The sequence below is a fragment of the Pseudorca crassidens genome, chromosome 3 (assembly GCF_039906515.1).
Source record: "Pseudorca crassidens isolate mPseCra1 chromosome 3, mPseCra1.hap1, whole genome shotgun sequence".
Taxonomy (NCBI): Eukaryota; Metazoa; Chordata; class Mammalia; order Artiodactyla; family Delphinidae; genus Pseudorca; species Pseudorca crassidens.
In genome coordinates, this window is record NC_090298.1 from 66,429,033 (window position 1) to 66,451,566 (window position 22,534).

Here is a 22,534-nt window from a genome sequence, read left to right on the forward strand (position 1 = left end):
ATGTGGGATCTTCCCGGACCGGGGCACAAACCCTTGTCCCCTGAATCAGCAGGTGGACTCTCAACCACTGCGCCACCAGGGAAGCCCCTACCTCGTTTTTTTAAAAAATATTTTCTTGGCCGCGCCATGCGGCATGTGGGATCTTGGTTCCCCGACCAGGGATTGAACCCACGCCCTTTGCATTGGAAGCACGGAGTCTTAACCACTGGACCGCCAGGGAAGTCCCCAAATCCTGTACCTCTTGACGTGATGTATTGAGAAGGCACATCACTTCTGCGGACTCCTCTTCCAGGATCCATAAGCTCAGTCTAATCATGAGAGAAAAACACCAGACAAAGCCAGATTGAGGGGCATATTGCAAAATACCTGACCACAAATGTGTCACAGCCATAAGAGATGAGGAAAGACCAAGAAACCGTGACAGACTGGAGGAGACTGAGGAGACAGGATGAGTGCATGTAGTGTGGTGTCATGAATTGTGTCCTGAAACAGAAAAAGTCGCTAGTGGAAAAACGGAGGCAACCTGAATAGAGGTTAGTTAATAGTATTGCACCATTGTTAATGTTGATAGATGTACCATTGTTACGTAAGATGTTAATATTAGAGGAAGCTGAGTGAAGGGTATATGGAAGCTCTGTTTACTGTTTTTGCAACTCTTTTGTAAATCTAAGATAATTCCAAGGAAAAAGATTTAAAAAGGATACCAGATAGTTCATTGATTTGCTGAGATCATAGGAGTAGCAGGCTCAAAAGCCACACAACCAGAAGCACTGTCCCAAATGGTGTGGTGAAACTGACCTCCCCAGCATATAGCTCTCTCTGCTGTTTGAACTGCCAACACCACTGGCACTGATTCACCCAGAGGGAGCCATGGTCCCTGCTGCCCTGGGAGTGGAGTCTTGTTGCAATAGTCACTGACTCTAGAAAGAATTCCCTGAGCTCCTGCTTTGTATCAATAGCCTTCTATTCAAAATATGGCATATGTATGTGATTAGTGGATGTCAGGTCTTATGCCTATATCTTGCTTAGAGAAACTGGGAAAGTGAGAGTCTGGCCTTTTTTCAGTTTGTCTAATGATGAATAGATAATAGATGAATATAGGAAGGGAGTTCAGATACTTGGCAGCCAAGGATAATGAAAAAAACCTGCTATATTTTGTGAATATAATGTTGGTACAATTAGAACATTCAAGCTATTATAAAAGAAGTCTAAGAGCAATTCGATTCAGCATGTCTAATTGTATAAAACAGAAAACTAGGTAGAAAGACAAGGTAAACAGAAGTGTTTTGTTTAAGCTTTGCAAGATATGTATTTTGATTTAAGTTCCTAGTATTCAGTCTCCTACAACTCATCATTTTTCTTTATTGGCAATCCTGCCCCTTCACTTTAAAAAAAAAAGGTGGGGGGGGGGAGTGCAAACAAAAAGCTCTGCATCGTCTGTTTCCAAGTGAAAATATTTATTCCTCTCTCATTGAAGACAAGTTTTTTTTCACAAAAGTTCTTCTTAATTTTAAAATATGCATCACCTATAAATCACTAATAAAATATTTCAGGGATTTAATTTATGAAACAAACCAAACAGATAATGATTTGTACTCAAGCTTTAAAAATCAAGTGAGCATCTATGCTTTCTTTTTTCTTTTCCTTTTCTTTTTTTCTTTTTCTTTTCTTTTTTTTTTAAATCTTCTGTGAGCAATGAACTCTGTGCAGACAGTGTGGGCAAGTCTGAGCAACTATCGTCATCCCAATATCGACAAGGTTCCCTTTGTTGCTACCATGTACCTTTGGTCACATTCATGGTCTCTGCTTCTACCCCATCTGTTCTCTTTTTAAACTTATGGACAGCTAACTGACTTTTGAAATGGAGAGAAATGGAACTGAAACACTCTGGCCAATAATTACTTTTTAACCTTCATAAGCGAGTCTGGCTGCCTCCATGATAAAGTGTCCAATGAAAGAGAAAGGGCAGCAATGTCCTTTCAAGCATTAATCATTACCTATTGCCAGGGATTTGGAAAAAAAATTAAGAATGTCTTAATATGTGAAAATTCATTATAAATTCCACTCCCCTCAACCAAAATCTTGGCTCATGATGGAGCTACCCATTCCTTACAACCATGATAGGAAAACTGGCCTTGAACTTCCCACTGTAACTCAGCCACACTGAAAAATGTGGCAAAGACTGGGTAGGCTTGGGCAACAGAAATCTGAACTCAGATTCATGCCTTGTAAAAATGCCCTTTCAGCAGCAGGAAGGGGACAGACACATCCACCTGGACCCAGATCTCACCTCCAAGTTATTGTTGCCTGTGAGTGTCTTAAGCCAATTCAAATTTAAAAGTTTTCTTGGGATTTCCTTGGTGGCACAGTGGTTAAGAATCCACCTGCCAATGCAGGGGACACCGGTTCGATCCCTGGTCTGGGAAGATCCCACATGCTGTGGAGCAACTAAGCCTGTGCGCCACAACTACTGAAGCCTGTGCGCCTAGAGCCCGTGCTCCACAAGAGAAGCCACTGCAATGAGAAGCCCACATACCGCAATGAAGAGTAGCCCCTGCTTGCCACAGCTAGAGACAGCCCGCACGTAGCAACGAAGACCCAAAGCAGCCAAAAATAAATTTAAAAAAATAATAAAAAGGTTTCTTTTTTATAAGTCTGAAAGTAAAAAAACCAAAAGATTCTTCCCTTCTGACTGTGTGAGAACATAGAAGAGTGAACTCAAAGAATAGAATTATAGTAAAAGAAAAACTTTATTACTGCCTCCCAGCATCCCTAGACATGGAGAGAAGAAGAAAAGGTGAGAGAAGGTCCTTTGCCTAGAAAAGATGTGAGAGTTATAAGGCTTAATATTCCAAGCAGGAGGGGAAGAATGACTCAAGTATTATGATAAAAACGATAACAGTAATAACTAACATTGACTGAGTGCATACCATGTGCCAGATACTCTTTTAAATGCTTTATATTGCTTAACTTGTTTAGTCCTCAAAACAACTCTATGATATAGGTATTATTATTTTAATGACTTAACAGATAAGAAAGATGAGCACAGAGATGTTAATCAAATTGCCAAGTGACACAGCCACTAAGAGGTGAAAGCAGGATTGAACTCAGGTAGTTTACCCAGACTCCACCGCGTCTTTAAGGAGTCACAGGTCCATGGGACTTGAGAGGAGGGCAGCAGGTCCCTCAGCAGGTTCCAGCAGATTTAGTGGAGAGAGAACCAATCTGACTACTACTGGGCCAGAGTGGTTGCTGGGAGCAGTCATGACTCTTAACAGGATCAACCAGCCCTTTGCAGGTGAGGCCACGTGTACAAATAACACACCCATTTTCCCCAACACACATCACTAAATACCAATCATTATCTTTATTTAAAATGCAGCGTTCGCCCCAGTGTGCATACTCCAGGACTGTTTTAGTTCAGAAAAATAATGTTAGGTGCTGTTAAAATCCCAGTGACCTAATAAAGTAAAAGCTTATTCTCACTCTCGCCATTCTCTGATGCAGGCTGTCAGGGAGCCCCTGCCCCACCCACTTGATCAGGGACCTAATTTGCTTCCTTCCTCAACACAAGCTTGCCTAGTGTCATCTAGCAGGTGGATGAGGAAAGAGAATGAGAATGGAGGATCCCAAGAGAGGTTGTTAGAGACCAGGCACATGGCTTCTACTCATGTTTCATTGGTCAGAATGTCAAGAGGCCAGGAAGTACGGTTTAGTGTTGGTTCCAGGTAGAAGAGGAAAGTTGTGTGTATGTATAGGCACTGGCATTCTGTGCTACAAAATTTCTAACCGATTTTACCACTATGTTTATGTGGTAGGGTGCATAGGCTTCAACTAATTTAGGAGATTATCTGGGAACCAAAGGGAGAAACTCTCACTGCAAAATAGCTTGAAGGATCTGCAGTGCACACTTGTCTTCTGACCACTCTTCTTTACTATGTTCTCTTGTTTGCTCATGGGATCAGCTTATGACCTGGCTTCTGGCTTTACAATGGTTTGTTCTTCAAGCTCATATTAATCCCTTAAATTCTGTCAATGAAATGTCCCACCATAGATTTCTCCACCAGTAAAGTACCCATGATTATATTTGAGACTGTGTGTTTTTGTCTCCCCAACACTGTCTTAGAGTGAATTGCTATTAACTACACAAATATTTCTTATTTTGATTTTATTAAAAATAAAATATGACTGATTCCTTAAAAGGTATATTTTATCACTAACTTTATAAAATACCAATGCATGACAATATAAGATATTCTGAAATCATAATTTTTAATATTTGTGCTGAGTGATATGGGCCATATCCAAACCTTCAGAAAAATTCTCTAAAATTAAGAAATCATGAATATGTTAGGAGAGCAGAATGACTCATAATGGATGGGTCACTCCATTAAAGCATTTAGCATTTCTTGTTATATTTGCTTTGGAAAGTATCAACCTTGCTTTCGCGATGAAAGAACTTAGCTGATCTCCAGTGATTACAGGAGGGAGTAAAGGTTAAGAGCTTAGACTCTGGTGACAGACTTCTTGAGTTTTATTAGCTCATGTTCTGGGGCAAGTCCCTAACCTTTCTGTGCCTCAGTCTCCTCAGCTATAAAACAGAGATAAGAATAGTACTTACCCCATAGGGTTGATGTAAGAATTAAATAAATTCAATCCTCATAACAACCTAGTGGGGTGGCTACTATTATTTTATACCAACATGTGAACGCACTTAGCGTAGTGCTTGGCCCATACGAAGTAACCAATAAATGTTAGCCACAATCATCATCAGTAGTATCATTATTATTATTTATTATTACCCCTCCCAATCAAGAAATAATTTTTGCATTTTTAGATAAAAGCTTTATTTTTATTTTGAGATAGTTGAGAGCCAAAGTATTAGACTGTGGTCCAGAAGAAATACTGCACTGAGGATTAGTTGTTAATACACCCAATGGTCAATAGTCAGCCAGCTTGAGCCCTCATTCTCAACCATAATTTATTCATTCGTTTATTCATTCAATCAATACTTATTGCATTTCTACAATGTGTCAATATTATAGCTCTGCCACTTAGCAGCTATGTGAACTGGAGCAACTTTCATTACCTCTCTGAGCTTGATTTTTTTCATCTGAGAAGTAGAATAATAATATCTACTTTTATCTCTGTTGTGGAGAGTAAATTAAGTAAGAAATTTTATGAAGCACTGGCATAGTGCCTGGCCTCTAATAAGCACTCAAAAAATAAATTATTATTTTTACAAAAATTAATATGAAAAGGTCTTTTGTCCTGAGATATGGTTCTTTCATACAGTTTTTCAAAGTGAAGATCTTGATCCATTGGTAGGTGGTAAAATCAATTTTTAACATAAAATCAGCACTTTTAAAAAACAAAATTTGGGGGCAGAGTCAAGATGGCATACTAGGAGGACACAGAATTCACATCTCCTCACAACTAGGGCACATACCAGGCACCGGTGGGGGACCATGGACACCTAAGGGGATGGGAGGAACCCCCAGAGCCCAGGTAGGACGTGGGGCGTGGGGGGAGTGAAGGGGGAGGAGAAGTGGAGGCGGGACGGGACTGGAGCCCCTGAGGAGCGGCTGGGAGAGGGGAAGGGATCCCACACCCGAAGGGGGAAACTGGGGAACCATTGGGAGGGCAGAGGGTCAAAAGGGAGCGTGGCCAGGTTTCCCCTGCCCACTTGGACCCCCAGGAACCTGCTGAGATCCGGGGCCTGATCCTCTGCCCCCCTAGCCCCCTCCAGCCGAACAGGTCCTGAGGGAGTGGGAGGGAGGGGAGGGGGAGCAAAAGTAAAGGCCGGACCCCTAGGACTGGCACCCCTGAGGGGCGGCTGGGTTAGGAAGGAGTTCCTACACCCAGCGGGACCCACCCACGGTTAGGGGTCCAGCGGCGACGGGGAGACCCTGGGGGAGACAGTGGGGGAGGGGTGCGGAGGAACGGAAGGGAATGGGGCCTGTGCTTTCCCTGTCCACTTAGGCAACGGGAAGCCTATTAGGCTCCCGGACCTAATCCTCTGCCCTCGGAGCCTCCCTCCTGCCACACGGAGCCCAAGCCCCGCCCCTACACCCACCCACCCAGTGCCCTACCACTGCACTCAGAGACCCCCTCCAACGCTGGGCCTAAACCCCACCCACACACCCCCACCCGGGGCCCTACCTCCAAACTCCGGAACTCCACACTCCAGAGGTCCTCTTTCAATACGCGACCTCTCCCCTTCTGTGTAGGTCCTAACCAGAGACCCCGCCCCATGCTTAAACGTCACGCCCCCACCTGCCTAGGTCCCATCCCTCCCAAATCCCCGCCCCTGCCTAAGTTCCACCCCCTGCCTAAACTCTGCCCCCATAGGCAAAGCTTTTTTTTTTTTCTTTTCTTTTTTCCTCTTTTAGATTGGGGATCTGTTTTACCTTGTTGATTCATTGTTGTTGATTCTTTAATATTTTTATTTTTCCTAATAAATCTTTCATTTTTCTAATTTTATTTTATTTTTATACTTTGTTAGTGATCTCTCCTTCTGGCTTGTTCCACACACCCACCCCCTTTTTTTTTCTTTTTCCTGTTGTGGTTTTATTTTACCTTGTTGCAATTGTTTCAATTATAGTTTTATATTTCCTAATATATTTTTTATCTTTCTAATTTTATTTTGTTTTTTATTCTTTAATATTGTACTGCTCCTTTTTTTCTCTCTTCCTTTTTTTTTTCTTTTACGGTGCCATGAAGGTTGCGGGATCTTTGTTCCCAGGCCAGAGGTCAGGCCCAAGCTCCTGTGGTGGGAGCTTGAGTCCAAACTGCTAGACTGAGAACCTCAGGCCCCAGGGAATATCAATCAGAGTGAGGCCTCCCAGAGGTCTTCATCTCAGCACCAAGACCAACTGCCTATCCAACTGCCTGCAAACTCCAGTGCTGGACATCTCAGGCCAAACAACCAGTAAGACAGGAATACAGCACCACCCATCAAAAAAAAAAAACAATGAAACAACAACAAAAAAAAATTGTTATGGACAAAGGAGCAAGGTAAAAACCTACAAGACCAAATAAATGAAGATGAAATAGGCAATCTACCTGAAAAACAATTCAGAGTAATGATAGTAAAGATGACAAAAGACCTGTATGTGGAAAAATATAAGACACTGATGAAAGAAATTAAAGATGATACAAACAGATGGAGAGATATACCATGTTCTTGGATTGGAAGAATCAAATTGTGAAAATGACTATACTACCCAAAGCAATCTACAGATTCAATGCAATCCCTGTCAAACTACCAATGACATTTTTCACAGAACTAGAACAAAAAATTGCACAATTTGTATGGAAACACAAAAGGCCCTGAATAGCCAAAACAATCTTGAGAAAGAAAAATGGAGCTGGAGGAATCAGGCTCCTGGACTTCAGACTATACTACAAAGCTATAGTAATCAAGACAGTATGGTACTGGCACAAAAACAGAAATACAGATCAATGGAACAGGAAAGAAAGCTCAGAGATAAACCCATGCACCTATGGTCACCTTATTTTTGATAAAGGAGGCAAGAATATACAGTGGAGAAAAGACAGTCTCTTCAATAAGTGGTTCTGGGAAAACTGGACAGGTACATGTAAAAGGATGAAATTAGAACACTCCCTAACACCATATAGAAAAATAAACTCAAAATGGATTAAAGACCTAAATATAAGGCCAGACACTATAAAACTCTTAGAGGAAAATATAGGCCGAACACTCTATGACATAAATCACAGCAAGATCCTTTTTGACCCACCTCCTAGAGAAATGGAAATAAAAACAAAAATAAACAAATGGGACCTAGTGAAACTTAAAAGCTTTTGCACAGTAAAGGAAACCATAAACAAGACGAAAAGACAATGCTAAGAATAGGAGAAAATACTTGCAAACGAAGCAACTGACAAAGGATTAATCTTCAAAATTTACAAGCAGCGCATGCAGCTCAATATCAAAAAAACAAACAGCCCAATCCAAAAATGGGCAGAAGACCTAAATAGACATTTCTCCAAAGAAGACATACAGATGGCCAACAAACATATGAAAGGATGCTCAACATCACTAATTATTAGAGAAATGCAAATCAAAACTACAATGAGGTATCACCTCACACCAGTCAGAATGGCCATCATCCAAAAATCCACAAACAGTAAATGCTGGAGGGTGTGAAGAAAAGGGAACCCTCTTGCACTGTTGGTGGGAATGTAAATTGATACAGTCACTATGGAGAACAGTATGGAGGTTCCTTAAAAAACTAAAAATAGAAGTACCATATGACCCAGCAATCCCACTACTGGGCATATACCCTAAGAAAACCATAATTCAAAAAGAGTCATGTACCACAATGTTCATTGCAGCTCTATTTACAATAACCAGGACATAGAAGCAACCTAAGTGTCCATTGACAGATGAATGGATAAAGAACATGTGGCACAATATATACAATGGAATATTGCTCAGCTCTAAAAAGAAACGAAATTGAGTTATTTGTAGTGAGGTGGATGGACCTAGAATCTGTCATACAGAGTGAAGTAAGTCAGAAAGAGAAAAACAAATGCCATATACTAACACATATAAATGGAATCTAAAAAAAAATTTGGTTCTGAATAACCTAGGCGCAGGACAGGAATAAAGACACAGACGTAGAGAATGGACTTGAGGACACCGGGAGGGGGAAGGGTAAGCTGGGACAAACTAAGAGAGTAACATTGACATATATACACTACCAAATGTAAAATAGGTAGCTAGTGGGAAGCAGCTGCATGGCACAGGGAGATCAGCTCAGTGCTTTTTGACCAACTAGAGGGGTGGGATAAGGAGAGTGGGAGGGAGACGCGATGGAGGGGATCTGGGGATATACATATGCACATAGCTGATTCACTTTGTTATACAGCAGAAACTGACACAACACTGTAAAGCAATTATACTCCAATAAAGATGTTAAAAACAAAAACAATATTTAAAAAAATAGGCTAGGCTACTATAGAATAGTATACATGAAAGGAAGAGGTTCATATAGAGCAATACAGATAACAGTTTATCACATGTACTGAAACATTAATTTTACCTATGCAATGCCTACATGTATATGGATGTTGATTGTGTGCAAAACGTATTTCTTACTATGGGTTGCAGTCAAGAAACTTTGAAAGCTTTTTAACAATATATGACAGTGCTATGTTGGTACCTTTAATTGCCCAGAAGTCAGAAGATTGTGTTTGTTATGAAGCTAGTTCGAAGAAATATCTTTAGCAGCATGTGGCAGAAACTGCACATATAGAATTTTTAACTCAGTCAGTGCCAAGCTTGCTTGGTTTGGTGGAAAGGATTAAAACCATTACCTAAAAAGGAAAAATCAGGATTATTGATAAATTGCATTTTTATGTGCTACTTCTGCCCACTGTCATTCTGTAAAATTTAAAAAGTCATTTATCATGGAGATAAGTCATATGAATGTATGATACCTTTGAAACATTCTGCATTAAACCTGCCTTCTCAGATGCGAGGGGAAATCCAGCAGTCCTCTGTTGTTCCTCGTGTTTAGCCATGTAGACTACAGGGAAGAGAGCTGTCACCAATCGCCTGAAAAACTAGGTGAATAACTGCCACCTTCTCAGGAGTGTCCTTTGCCCTAAAAGCCTTCAATTCCAGATCATCCGTCTTTAGTTTCTTGGCCACAGAGTCTTCCTGTCTCTCTTTCCAAATTAAGGGCACTCAACAGAGCTGCCACACTGGGCACTAATGAATTCTCTGAGACTAATCTACACAGTAATGAGAACTGGTATCTGTCACTCACTCTCCCAGGAGGTAACAGTTCACACGCCATTACATCACCCTATTAAAATAACTTATTAGCTGTGTTGCTTGTCCGCTACTATTCATTAAGAAGGTGCGACCAAAGAGACATGTATTTGCACAAATGATGAGATTTAATTTGATTTGTTCTCCATTTTGTTTTTATGGCTGAGTGCACACATGCTGTAAGTAAATGTAAGCATTTTATACAGATCATCTGTACCTTAGGGAAGCATCAACACAATTATGACTTTTCACCAATTAGATGAAAAACAAGTTAGATGAGACTCTGCATCCCATTCAAAATGTGTGAGGAACTCGTATACTCCATTCCCTGCATGTTTGTATCCCAGGAAGTATTTATATTTTCTCAGAGTCTTTCGTTATAGGCATAATACCATGAAACCACTGATAAATGATTCTGAGAGCTAAATTAGGGAGGGTAATTTTGGATGGAGTAATAGAGAGTTGGTACAATTTTTATCACAAACTCGCCAAATTATGTAAGCATTTCTTTGCTGTTTATTTTTGTCAGTGTAATATCTCAGTAAGAGCATGGGCTTTTGTCCTTATATGGAGGTTACTTAAGTCCTGGCTTTTCCTTTTGGTGGTTGGTTGTGTGATCTTAGAGGAAATTACTTAGCTTTTTTATCCTCATTTACTTCATCTGTAAGATGAGAGTAAAATAATATCTATCTCATACCTGAGGTCATTAAGAGGATTAAATGTGTTTAAACAGTGCTTGACCCACAGTAAGTACTGAATAATACCAATTATTATTATCATTATCCAGTCTTCCTCCTTAAAGAAAAAATCAGAGATTTTTTTGCATTTTTGCTATATTTAAAATTTTTCTTTTGATGCAGTTGTCTGAAAACTATCGAGTGTAGTTAAAAAAATATTGGAAAGCAACATCAATGCTTTAGTAAGCTCAGTGGCCCCAGCAGTTGCCCTGCAGGTCCATCCTCCAACATCGTTCTCTGAAGAAAAGCATTTCTTCCACGTATTGCTATGGCTCTGCCAGTTATTAGCTGTGTGATTATGAGCAAGCTTCTTTAAATCTCCAAGCTTCATGTTCTTCTTCTTTGGAAAGGGGATAATAATACCTCCTTCATTGTATTGCTATGAAGATTAAATCAAATTAAACACACTTTGTAAAACATCTATCACTGTGTCTAGCAGGTGTAAGTATTCAATAACCTGCAATTGTAATGATTATTATTACTCATAATGCCACTCACTGACCCATCATCTGTAAGAACAGTTCTGAATTACTTTCTAACAGTTGCATAGATTCAGGCTTTAGCGTCCCCACCCTTGCCTAGTCTCTCTTGTGTCCTCCAAAGCCAGCAGTCCCAGGAGGCTGCCTGGAAGTGCACTTATTATAGAACAGAGCTTTTCAAACTAGACCATGTCATACTTAAATAGAATCGATAATTTTGGCCTCATTTGCAACATTAGAGCAAGCTATACAAAGTAGCCTATGTTAGTGTCCTAGTTGTTTTATTATTATATCATTAATTGGATTAAGTACTATTTTTAAATGTTTTAGAATAACATTTGTATTCATATAATCGGTGAACAACATAAATCACTCACAGGCTTTCAAAACTACTGGAATTAAAAGGATATTCCAAAAATATCAATCACATAAGGACAATTATTCTATAACATAATAGGTTGAAGAAGAGATTTGATAATTTTGTATTTTTCAGAGTCAAGCTAAATTCATGAACAACTGGCAATTAAAATTGTACTCAAATGCTATTTAAAACAAACCAGATTCTTTCCTGCACTTTGGGACTTGGCATGAGAATGTTCTGGGGAGTTTTATAGCCGCATGGTGCATACAAAATGAGGTGCTGAGTTTCCGTCATTCTGCATGAAATATGTCTTTCCAGATTTGTGTTTCCCACAAATCTTATCATAGTTTTCTAAAATGCAGTATAGTTTGGTTAAAAGCAAATTCTTCATAACAATCTTGAAAATACATATAAAGAGTTATCTCCACTTTTATTTTTCTTGTCTAGACTAAAACATCCTTAATAGATAGCTCACCATCTTAAATTAGAATAATAATAATAATAGTAATATGGTAATAATAGCAAATACTTCTTCCCTACTTCTACATCCTGCATAAGCCGCTTACACATATTAAGTCATTTAATCCTCATAGCAACCCTATGAGGTAGGTACTATTTTTGACTCCATTTTACATTGCAGGAAAGTGAGCCCAGAGGAGTAAAGTAACTTGCTGAAGGTCACACAGAAAGTGGAAGAACCATGACTCAGATATCAGATTTTTACCCTAAAATATCATCTGGCTAAAATTGTTATGTGGTCAAAACTTACTCATCAATGTCACTTGTGGCACATCAGTTGGTGATGAAGAGCCCTGTCTTGGAATGCAGTACTTGTATATAATTCCTAACTAGGAAGAAAAATTCCTTCTTTTCTATGGCCTGGTTTCTCTCAAACTAAGCTAAATTTCTTTCCTGTTTGCATGATCTGGGCTAATTTACATGACTAGTTTAGATAAAGCAAGTAAGAGAAGATACTGTTAAAAATCACATTAGTATAAATTTCTAACTCAAAATTGAATCGTTTATTGGCATTTGAAAGCAGCATGGTGACTGTATCAAGCTAATCAAAAAACGATATAGGTTTTTTAGAAAAAGCTGGTTACAGGGATAGTGTAATTGACCCTCTTACATGCAGCAGCCATGTGGTTTGGGAGCTGACCCTAATTCTGGAGGCAGGTTCTGATTTGACTAAGCCAATTATAATAATCCCATCTTCCTTGCCAGCATTTCTTGAGGAACCAGTGCTTAAACCAATCAGAATACAGCATTCCCCTGGCTGTCATTTGCTGAAGAATGAGTGACTTAAGTTGGCCCAGTCAGACTCAATGGAGGGACTTACAGTTGAGAGGAGCTGCCTTTACTCCCACTGGAGAAAGAGATGTGGGATGAAGTTAATACTGTGGACAAGATAGAAGAACGAGAAAGAACCTGGATGTTTGATGACATTCTTTTTTTTTTTTTTTTTGCGGTATGCGGGCCTCTTACTGTAGTGGCCTCTCCCGTTGCGGAGCACAGGCTCCGGACGCGCAGGCTCAGCGGCCATGGCTCACGGGCCCAGCCGCTCCGCGGCATGTGGGATCTTCCCGGACCGGGGCACGAACCCGTGTCCCATGCATCAGCAGGCAGACTCTCAACCACTGCGCCACCAGGGAAGCGCTGATGACATTCTTAAGTTGCTAAATCCACCAGCCCTGAAGGCCACACTACCTTGAACTTCATCTTGAAGGAAAAAATACATTTTTTATTACAGTTTAAGTTTGTTTTAAGTCTGGCTTTCTGTTAATTTTTGCAGCTCAAGCACAGCTAGGAAACACATTTTCACCCCTTAGCACCTGCCCGATAGTCTTGGTTTGAAAGGGGAAGTTGGATCTGTGCATTTTACATCATTGATAATTTGGTTCAAACATATGAACCGACCCAGATTCATATCTATATTTATTAAGCACATAATGTAACACATGCCAATAAAACAATGTAGACACTTACGTATACATTATCTAGAAGTACCTTCGCAACAGGCTCAGGGAGAGAGAGATCATTATCTGCATTTTTTAGGTGAATAAGTAGAATTCAGAGTGGTTATGTTACTTTCCTCCCATCACACTATTACTTGTTGGAAAATTCTTACTTGAGTTCAGGTCTTTCAAATCCAGTTTCCATTACCCTGGCACTTTGATTCAGTGCAGGAAAGATTGGGATGCATGAAGAACTCCACATTGTATCATTTGGAGGCAATTTCTTTTCATGGGATAGACCCCTACTTACTACCATGAACCTTATACTCTAACACGTTTTTTCCCCTGTTGTATCTTGTGGAAAATTACCAAAATCATCGTGTGTGTAACATTCTATAATTCTATGAAAATTGAAGTAGAAATATCTATTCTGGCATAACTAACACATTTCTGAAGTTTCTTTGCAGTCACATAATAAAATTATGTGTATATATATGTATGAATATATATATATAATATATATAGAGAGAGAGATGGTATATCTGAAGCATATTTAATTTAGCTTTAAATTTCTTTATTGTCTCACAATTCTCCCTTTCTTGGATTTGCTAACTTAAAACATTCTAATGCCATTCTAAATGGGAAATATTCCTTACTCATTCTAGGGCCGCATGCTGAATTAGGTTTGAATAACATAGTAAATAAAGATGATTATCACACAAGAGAGTGAAACAACCCAGTGTCAATCTCAGATGACAAGATCTCTGTAGAGCTCTGCTTTTAAAAGCCTGAAGTTCTTCAGAAAGTGCTACTGCAGATTCTCTTGATTCTTATAAAATAATTTGTCTGGAAAGATAAAAACTCAAATAATCAAAAATTTTCCTCTTCCTCTCCCATCCAGCACTTTCTCTTGAGTGTTTCTTTTAAAGCCAAGATAACTTGCATTTGTTGCAGTTTTGGACTTTAGCATGAAATTAATTTTTACCATAGCCAACAACTGGTGTTCAAGCCCAAGTGTGGCATGCAAATTGTCCAGAGATGTTGTAAACCTAGATCTCAACCATAAGGCTGGGGAAACATAGAACTTGGGGAAGCAGGATAAGTTCAGACTTTGACCAGTCATACTAGCAATGATTTAACTCAGCGGTCCCTAACCTTTTTGGAACCAGAGACCGGTTTCCTGGAAGACAATTTTTCCACGGACGGGGGAGGGGGGATGGTCCAGGCAGTAACGCGAGCGATGGGGAGAGATGGGGAGCCATGGGGAGCGGCAGATGAAGCTTCCCTTGCTTGCCGCCGCTCACCTCCTGCTACGCAGCCCCATTCCAACAGGCCATGGACCAGTACCAGTCCATGGCCCGGGGGTTGGGGAATCCCTGACTTAACTTCAAGGAGCTCAGTACGAACTAAGAGGCATTGTAAGGCTGCCCAGAGTGTGCTGGGCTGAATAGAAATTCCATTGGATATTGATAGGTAATATGTATTCCATGGATAGTAAATACTCTATGGATAATAAGTATTCCATGGATACAGGATGTAGGATTGCCTACATTTATTTATCCGAAGAACCTATGTGCGTGTGTGTGTGTGTGTGTGTGTGTGTATGTGTGTGTGTGTGTGTCTGTGTGTAGCATCTTAGCAGACCAGTGCTCTGTAAAACACACGTGGGGAAGTGTAAAACACACCGTACAAAAGGGCTCCATTTGAAATAGGTTAACTACATGAAAATGAAGAGGATACAATGGAGAAAACATTTCTTTTTAACTATTTTTGTTTGGAAGTTTTACTTTGAATCTTTTCATTGAAATAATAGCATTTTGTATAGTGTAAATACTACTTTTTTCTAAATAAACCCCTCTCCATTTCTTCTTTTTACTCTTAAGGAAACTCTGAGCGGATAATTAGGACAGTTGTATTCTATTTTACAGTTGAAGAAACTGATGCAGAGAGAAGTAAATGCCTTTTACACTTAACATAGGCTAGGTAAGGGCATCGGAAAACTAGGGCCAAATCTGGTTTGCAGCTTATTTTTGTGTAGTCTGGAACTAAGAATTGTTTTAAGGCTTGTTAAGAAAAATAAAAAGTGGAATATTTGCTATCTGGCCTTTTACCAAAAAAGTATGCCAACCTCTGGACTAAGTTATGCTGTGGTAACAAACAATACTTATATCTCAGTGGTTTTGTCAGGCAAAAATGTATTTCTTGCTGACACTGCATGTCCAACACAGGCTGCTGGGAGTCTCTGCTTCCAGATCACTCAGGAAGCCGGACTGACAGAGACCTTGTGTCATTATATGCTTCTACGGCTGCCACAGCCGCTGGAAGGGAATATGATGAGATGAACACTGGCTCTCAAAACTTCCACCTGGGCGTGAAACATACCACTTCTGCTTACATTTCACCAGCCAAGCAAGTCACATGGTGTCATCTCACTTCAAAGAGACAGGGAAATGCTGTCCTACCTTGTGTGTACAAGAAGGAAATCTAAAAATATTTGGTGAACAATCGCACTAATACAGGGTACACATACTCGCACACACACATATGTGTGTAGAAAGCTAATTCAAGAAACTATATCCTGTGAAACTTGATTTATTGATCATCTCTCTCTCTCTCTCTCTCTCTCTCTCTCTCTCTCTATATATATATATATATATATACATACATATATGTATGTGTGTAGCTATCTCTATTATATATATAGAAATCTCTATTATATATAATTCTTATCCTATGTATAATTCCATATATATATCTCAACATATAATAATTATCTCTTTATATAGGTAGACCTATGTATCTATCTGTTGACATATTAACATTAGAAGGAAACCTACAGCTGATTCTAAGGAAACTTTTTATTTTATAAAGACAGGTGAGGTTAATAGTGACAGATCCAAAGTGCAAGACTCTTATCAATTTTCAGGTTCCCGATAATCTCTTGAGTACTTCTTCCTGTACATTAAACTTCTTCTTTTCTAAGTAAAACCTTATATCATTTTGAAATCATGCTAGATAGATTTTTATATGGTCTCATGTTGGAAGTATTTGCTCTGTGTGACAAAGAGAAGTCTGCCTACCCCCAACCCCCGCCCTCCCCACACACACAGCGAAGAACAATCTTGGTTTCCAAGAGTCATTGTGAATTGACAGTGTCCTTACTACATGCCTGCATGCACAAGGTCAAACTGTGCTCTGAAATAATCCCACACCTGAGAGCACAGTGGCCACACCCTTCCTGGCTCAGTGGCAAAGCAAGAAAATTTGGGGTGATAAAGAAGTGAAGGAATCATTTTTTTCCTCTTCATGTATGTGTCCTTCCTTCAACCAGAGATTATTGGTGGGTTTGTCTCCTTCCATCTTCAGCCCTTTCTCTTTACTCAGGAGATGCCAAATGAGAGAAACATCAATTGTGAGGTTTCTTAACCATACACTTGGCCATTCCATCCTTATACACTTTGTCCCCAGAGAGCTATTACTTCCAAAATGGCAAGTTACAAATAACCAATTCCTGGTGAGGGGGAAAACTGCTGAAAGGGACAATTTCTTTTCAGGAGAATAAATCATAATATTTAAAATGGGGAGATCTTGGAAAAAGCCATCAGTGGAAGAGTCCAAACAGGTCTTCCATCTGTGTTTGGGGAACAGTTAACAGCAATATGTGGGAAGTCAAACAAAAATGGAGAGCAGAGATTTTCTTTGCTTATTTTTTTTTTTAAAGGATGTTTGTTTAAGGAAAGTATGCGTGGGGGCAGGAAGGGGGAGAGCCATGGCTCCAGTGAAAGAGATGAGTCTTGGTGAGACAAATACCAGCAGTAGTTCAAAGGACTTCTTGGCATGAAGATAGTAAATAAACTAAAAAGGCAATTTTCGTAAAAAATATTTGCCCAGCCATAGAGGGAAGACAGTGAAATTGTAAGGTTGCTGCTGAATAATTAAATCCATCATGTAGGGCTCAACTCGTGAACATCACTGATATCCATCTCAGTTGGTCTCTGGCTTTTTCTGTTTTTTTCTCTGAAAGTCTCTATATTTCCATTGAATTTCTTCTGGAATTAACCTGTACCTCTGAGAAATGTGATTAAGCTGCTTTTAAAAGCCCCTGGTTTCCATCAGGAAAGAGAAAATATAAATGCAAAGAGAGTGCAATAGCTCCTAGCTCTATTTCCAAGGCATTTGGATGTCAGCAAGTTGGAGAATAAAGTAAGGAAGGCATTTTATCAGACACTATGGAAAGTGATGCAGAAATCCCAGAGAAGATGGCAACTTTTTTTTTTTAAAGGAGCACGAACATCCAGTTATAAAGGCTACATTTTGGTTAAAGATTATGTCTGCTGAAATGAAAAGAGTTGGAAGAATCATTTTACATGACTTTGTTGGCTCATGAATATAAACAACTTAAATATATTGTAAGCTTTTACTTTGAAAGGAACCAGTAATACTTTTATTATTTGTCTTCAAAGAGAAACAAGATTAAGATTCTCAGTTTTTCACTGATAAAATTACAGGCTATCCGGTTCTCTATGAAGATGATAAAGGAACTTATATAAAATTTTATCCCCACATATTTAAACCTTTCTTATTGTTATAAATTCAAGTCAATATATGAAAGTTAAAACATAGCTCATATTTGGACTGAAATTAAACTTATTTCAAAGAAAATATTCAAATATACAATGTATCATTCAATTTCAGAAAATAGAAAGCCTTCAGACTTTACATATTGGAGGCTTTATAAGTTAGTGAATCATACTTAATCACTGAAGGGTTAATATTCTATGCATACTGTAATTAAAAATAAATAGATTTCTAAGCCACCTTGTTCTCAAATGTGCCAGATGAGGCAAACATTTCACTTCTGTAAAAATAACTTTCTAATTTTGAAGCATTAGTTGAGCCTCCCATCAAGAAATTCTGTGGTGTTTGTTCATTTATCTAAGGAACTTTTTTTCAGACTCATGAATATTTATGAACTACTGGGTTCAACTGAGTGTTATAAGAAGTGAGAGGTAGTGTCTTCCAGATGTAAAGGGTGCTTTTAATTCTATTGCTTCTCCAGATATTCACTGGCATCTTGTCATGCTTGAATGAGCCATTCAAAGTAGAGCTGCCATCTAATCGAAGTACCTGAAGTGCAAAGACGAGAGGAGAATTTAATGAAGCATAAATTGTCTGTTCGCTTGGAGATACAGACTCCTTTACCATAGCACAATTAAATAAAGCATAGTGAAGGCTTCCATTAATCAACCCCAGCCACCTTCTGTTTTGCAGACATGAAACCTACAAGATCAATTAATGTCTTTATTATGAAGTGTGATGCATGGACAGTAAATGTATTCTCTGTGTGTGTGTGTGTGTGTGCGTGTGTGCATGTGTGTGTGTGTGTGTGTTTATAATCAAGAGTGTACTTTGGGCTTCCCTGGTGGCGCAGTGGTTAAGAATCTGCCTGCCAATGCAGGGGACACGGGTTCGATCCCTGGCCTGGGAAGATGCCACGGAGCAACTAAGCCTGTGTGTCACAACTACTGAGCCTGCGCTCTAGAGCCCGTGAGCCACAACTACTGAAGCCCGCGTGCCTAGAGCCCATGCTCCCCAACAAGAGAAGCCACTGCAATGAGGAGCCCATGCACCACAAGGAAGAGTAGGCCCCGCTCACCGCAACTAGAGAAAGCCCACAAGCAACAACGAAGACCCAACGCAGCCAAAAATAAATTAATTAATTCAAAAAAAAAAAAAAAAAAGAGTGTACCATGACAAAATGTACCACTCTGGTGGGGGATATGCGGGAGGATAGTGGGGGGAGGTTGAACATGTAGGTTCAGGGGATAAAAAGGAATTCTTTGTATATTCCACTCAATTTTGTTGTGAACCTATGACTGCTCTAAAAATGAAGTCTATTTTAAAATATGAAAAAATAAATAAATAAAAGAGCCTACCATGTATAAGACACTCTGTTCAGTGCTGGTAGAGGATACTAAGATTAATCAAAATGGTCCCACCAGCTATAGGAAACAGTAGCCCTTATCAGGTACCAACAAACTGGCTTATTGTTTAACAACAAAAAAAAGTCATTATGCAGCTCTTCAGGCTAAGGCTGTGAAAAGTGCAGGCATTGGAATTTGGAAGAATGGCAACTAGAGTGGCTCAATGGAAAAAACCTCAGCTATTTTTGGGATAATGAACTTTCTTCTGGTTGTGAACTGTATTGAATTTCTTAGTCTTATGGGTGTGTCCATGGGTAACTATGAGCAAGAAAGTCAGAAGCTTAGTCATTAAGGGGAGAGAAAGCAGAGGGCTGTGGGAGGAGTAGCAATGGTCAAGTACACACTCTCCCCACTTGTAATTCTACGGGAACCAAGCAGCTCAAGACATGGAAATGACAACTGGCTGAGAGACCAACCAAGTTCAGAAAATGGGAATGGCAACCAAGAGATCTAAAAATCTGCCAATAACATGCTATTCATTCATATATTCTTTATTTTAGAAACTATTTCTTGAGGACCTATACATATATGTAAAGCATTTGGGGTGCTAGTCACCAGGTATATAGTAGTGAACAAGATTGACATGTTTCCTGCCTTTTTGTCATTGATATCTAGTGGTGAATGGTTGGCTCTTTGTGCCAGGAGGCTGTATCACCTGCCACTTTTCCTTTTACCATCACAGAGCTCCAGGATCCAGTTCAGGATCATTCATTGCATTTAGTTGTTATATCTCTTTATAGACTTCTTCCGTCTCAAATAGTTCTTCACTCTTCCTTTCATTTTCTTGACCTTGACTTTGAAAAATACAGGCATGTTATTTCGTAGAATGTCCCTTAATTTTGGTTGTCTCATGTTTCCTTACAATTAGAATCTTGTTTTCCTTCCATGGCTATATAGATTGGTCCTCAGCCTAAGACTCAAGGGGACACTTCTGCAGATCCAGAGCTTTCTCTCTGTGCAGTTCCTTCCTCTGCTAACTCTGTCACATGAATTCTAACTCCTTGGCTTTCCTAAACTCTGATCTCTATCTCCTGAACTCAGTGAAACCAACATGCTTTGCACATTGCACAATGTACTGTGCTGTAACCTGTAAACTACCTCCAGGCAATAAGTTCTCCCCTTTCTTGCCCTTCTCTGGGATAATGGTATGTTGATTCCTGTTGTCCAATGTCTTAAAATTATTGTTTCACATGTTTTGTCATGTTCTCTGATTGTTTAAGAAGAAAGGATTTATTTGGTTCTTATACCCTATCATGACCAGAAGACGAAGTCTATTATTGTCTTCTGACAATTGAAACTACAGCATAAAAATTTAGTGAGTTGACAGATGCTAAACGCCTAGGATGACTGTAGTTTCCTTCTTCAAGTGTATGTGTCTGGAACCTAGATCTTGCTCCTGATCAGCTACTCCAAGCCATGCTCCCATTTTACCACTACATTCTCTGCAAATTGCCCCAAGGGCCCACACCTCCCAGATTAAGCAGCAGCCACCTCTTCTCAGTTACCTGCCATTGTGACCACATCCTCCTTGCAGGTGCCCCAAAGCACCACAGGACTGCAGAACCAAAAATGTGGACATATTTGCCTCAAGATATCAATAAAGCCAGCCCTGATGATGGGAGAGCAGGTTGATCACAATGGACTGTGCATAACACCCAGACAATGTGTGAATCTATTATTGCTGGAACTACAAAACTGGCTACAGACAAGAGTGACACCCATTTGTTTGACTTCCTTGAGACTCATTTCAAGCAGATGAAATCCATTTTAAAAATGAATGATTATATAATAAACTTGTGTAAGACAGGGGTTCAGGAATCTGGCATCACGGTATGTACCTTTGACAAGCACACCCTGGGAGACAGTGACAATAAGCATGAAGCCTCAGGCTGGCTTCCTACGGCTAATGGAGATGACTTTCCATGGTGAATAATGCCGTGCATTCACATTTGTGCCATCTTTACACTTTCTGTGAGCTTTACCAAAGGGACCACCTCTGCTTTCTTCCCATGTTGGAAGAAATTGGAAAAATTGGACGAGTCTTTTCAATAAAGAATTATGGTACAAAAAAAAATGTCCTGATGGGTCCCAACTGTGTGGCAGGGGACAATCCCCCATTCCAACACCTGCGGATACATGCACAGAATGCCCGTGGTGCCAGGGAGCTCCTGAAGGGACTGCAGCAGCCACAACCACAGGACAAACTCTAACCATGTGGCTGACAGGGTCTTGGTGCTCCAGCTGGCTGTCAGGCCTGAGCCTCTGAGGTGGGAGAGGGAAGTTCAGGACATGGGACCACCAGAGATTTCCAAGCCCCATGTAATATCAATTGGTGAGAGTGCTCCCAGAGATCTCCAACTCAACACTAGGACCCAGCTCCACTCAATGACCAGCAAGCTCCAGTGCTAGACACCCCATACCAAACAACTAACAAGACAGGAACACAACCCCACCCATTAACAGACAGGCTGCCTAAAATCATAATAAGTCCACAGACTTATTATGTCCACATGATAAGTCCACAGACCCCAAATCACACCACCAGATGTGGTCCCACCCACCAGAAAGACAAGATCCAACCTCATCCACCAGAACACAGGCACCAGTCCCCTCCACCGGGAAGCCTACACAACCCACTGAACCAACCTTAACCACTGGGGGCAGACACAAAAAACAACGGAAACTACGAACTTACAGCCTGCGAAAAGGAGACCCCAAAGACAGTAAGTTATGCAAAATGAGAAGACAGAGACATACACAGCAGATGAAGGAGCAAGTTAAAGACCCACCAGACCAAACAAATGAAGAGGAAATAGGCAGTCTACCTGAAAAAGAATTCAGAATAATGATAGTAAAGATATCCAAAATCTTGGAAATAGAATGATGAAAATACAAGAAATATTTAACAAGGACCTAGAAGAACTAAAGAGCAAACAAACAATGGTGAACAACACAATAAGTGAAATTGAAAATTCTCTAGAAAGAATCAATTGCAGAATAACTGAGGCAGAAGAACGGATAAGTGACCCGAAACATAAAATAATGGAAATAACTACCACAGAGCAGAATAAAGAAAAAGGAATGAAAAGAATTGAGGACAGTCTCAGAGACTTCTAGGACAACATTAAATGCCCCAACATTTGAATTATAGGGGTCCCAGAAGAAGAAGACAAAAAGAAAGGGAATGAGAAAATATTTGAAGAGATTATAGTT

General features: G+C 39.9%; 1 protein-coding gene across 2 annotated transcripts in view; it reads left to right on the forward strand.

The window, feature by feature from the left end:
• XRCC4 (X-ray repair cross complementing 4) overlaps positions 1-18,720 on the forward strand; it is a 316,241-nt gene extending 297,521 nt beyond the window's left edge. Inside the window, exon 8 of one of the 2 annotated variants that reach the window (XM_067731169.1) lies at positions 18,397-18,720. In XM_067731169.1, the coding sequence (XP_067587270.1) occupies positions 18,397-18,424 (28 nt within the window). In that variant the 3' untranslated portion in view covers positions 18,425-18,720. Of the gene's footprint in view, positions 1-6,723; positions 7,075-18,396 lie in introns of those variants that run through there. The other variant, XM_067731168.1, reaches the window with a different exon arrangement.
• Positions 18,721-22,534: the final 3,814 nt, after the last annotated feature.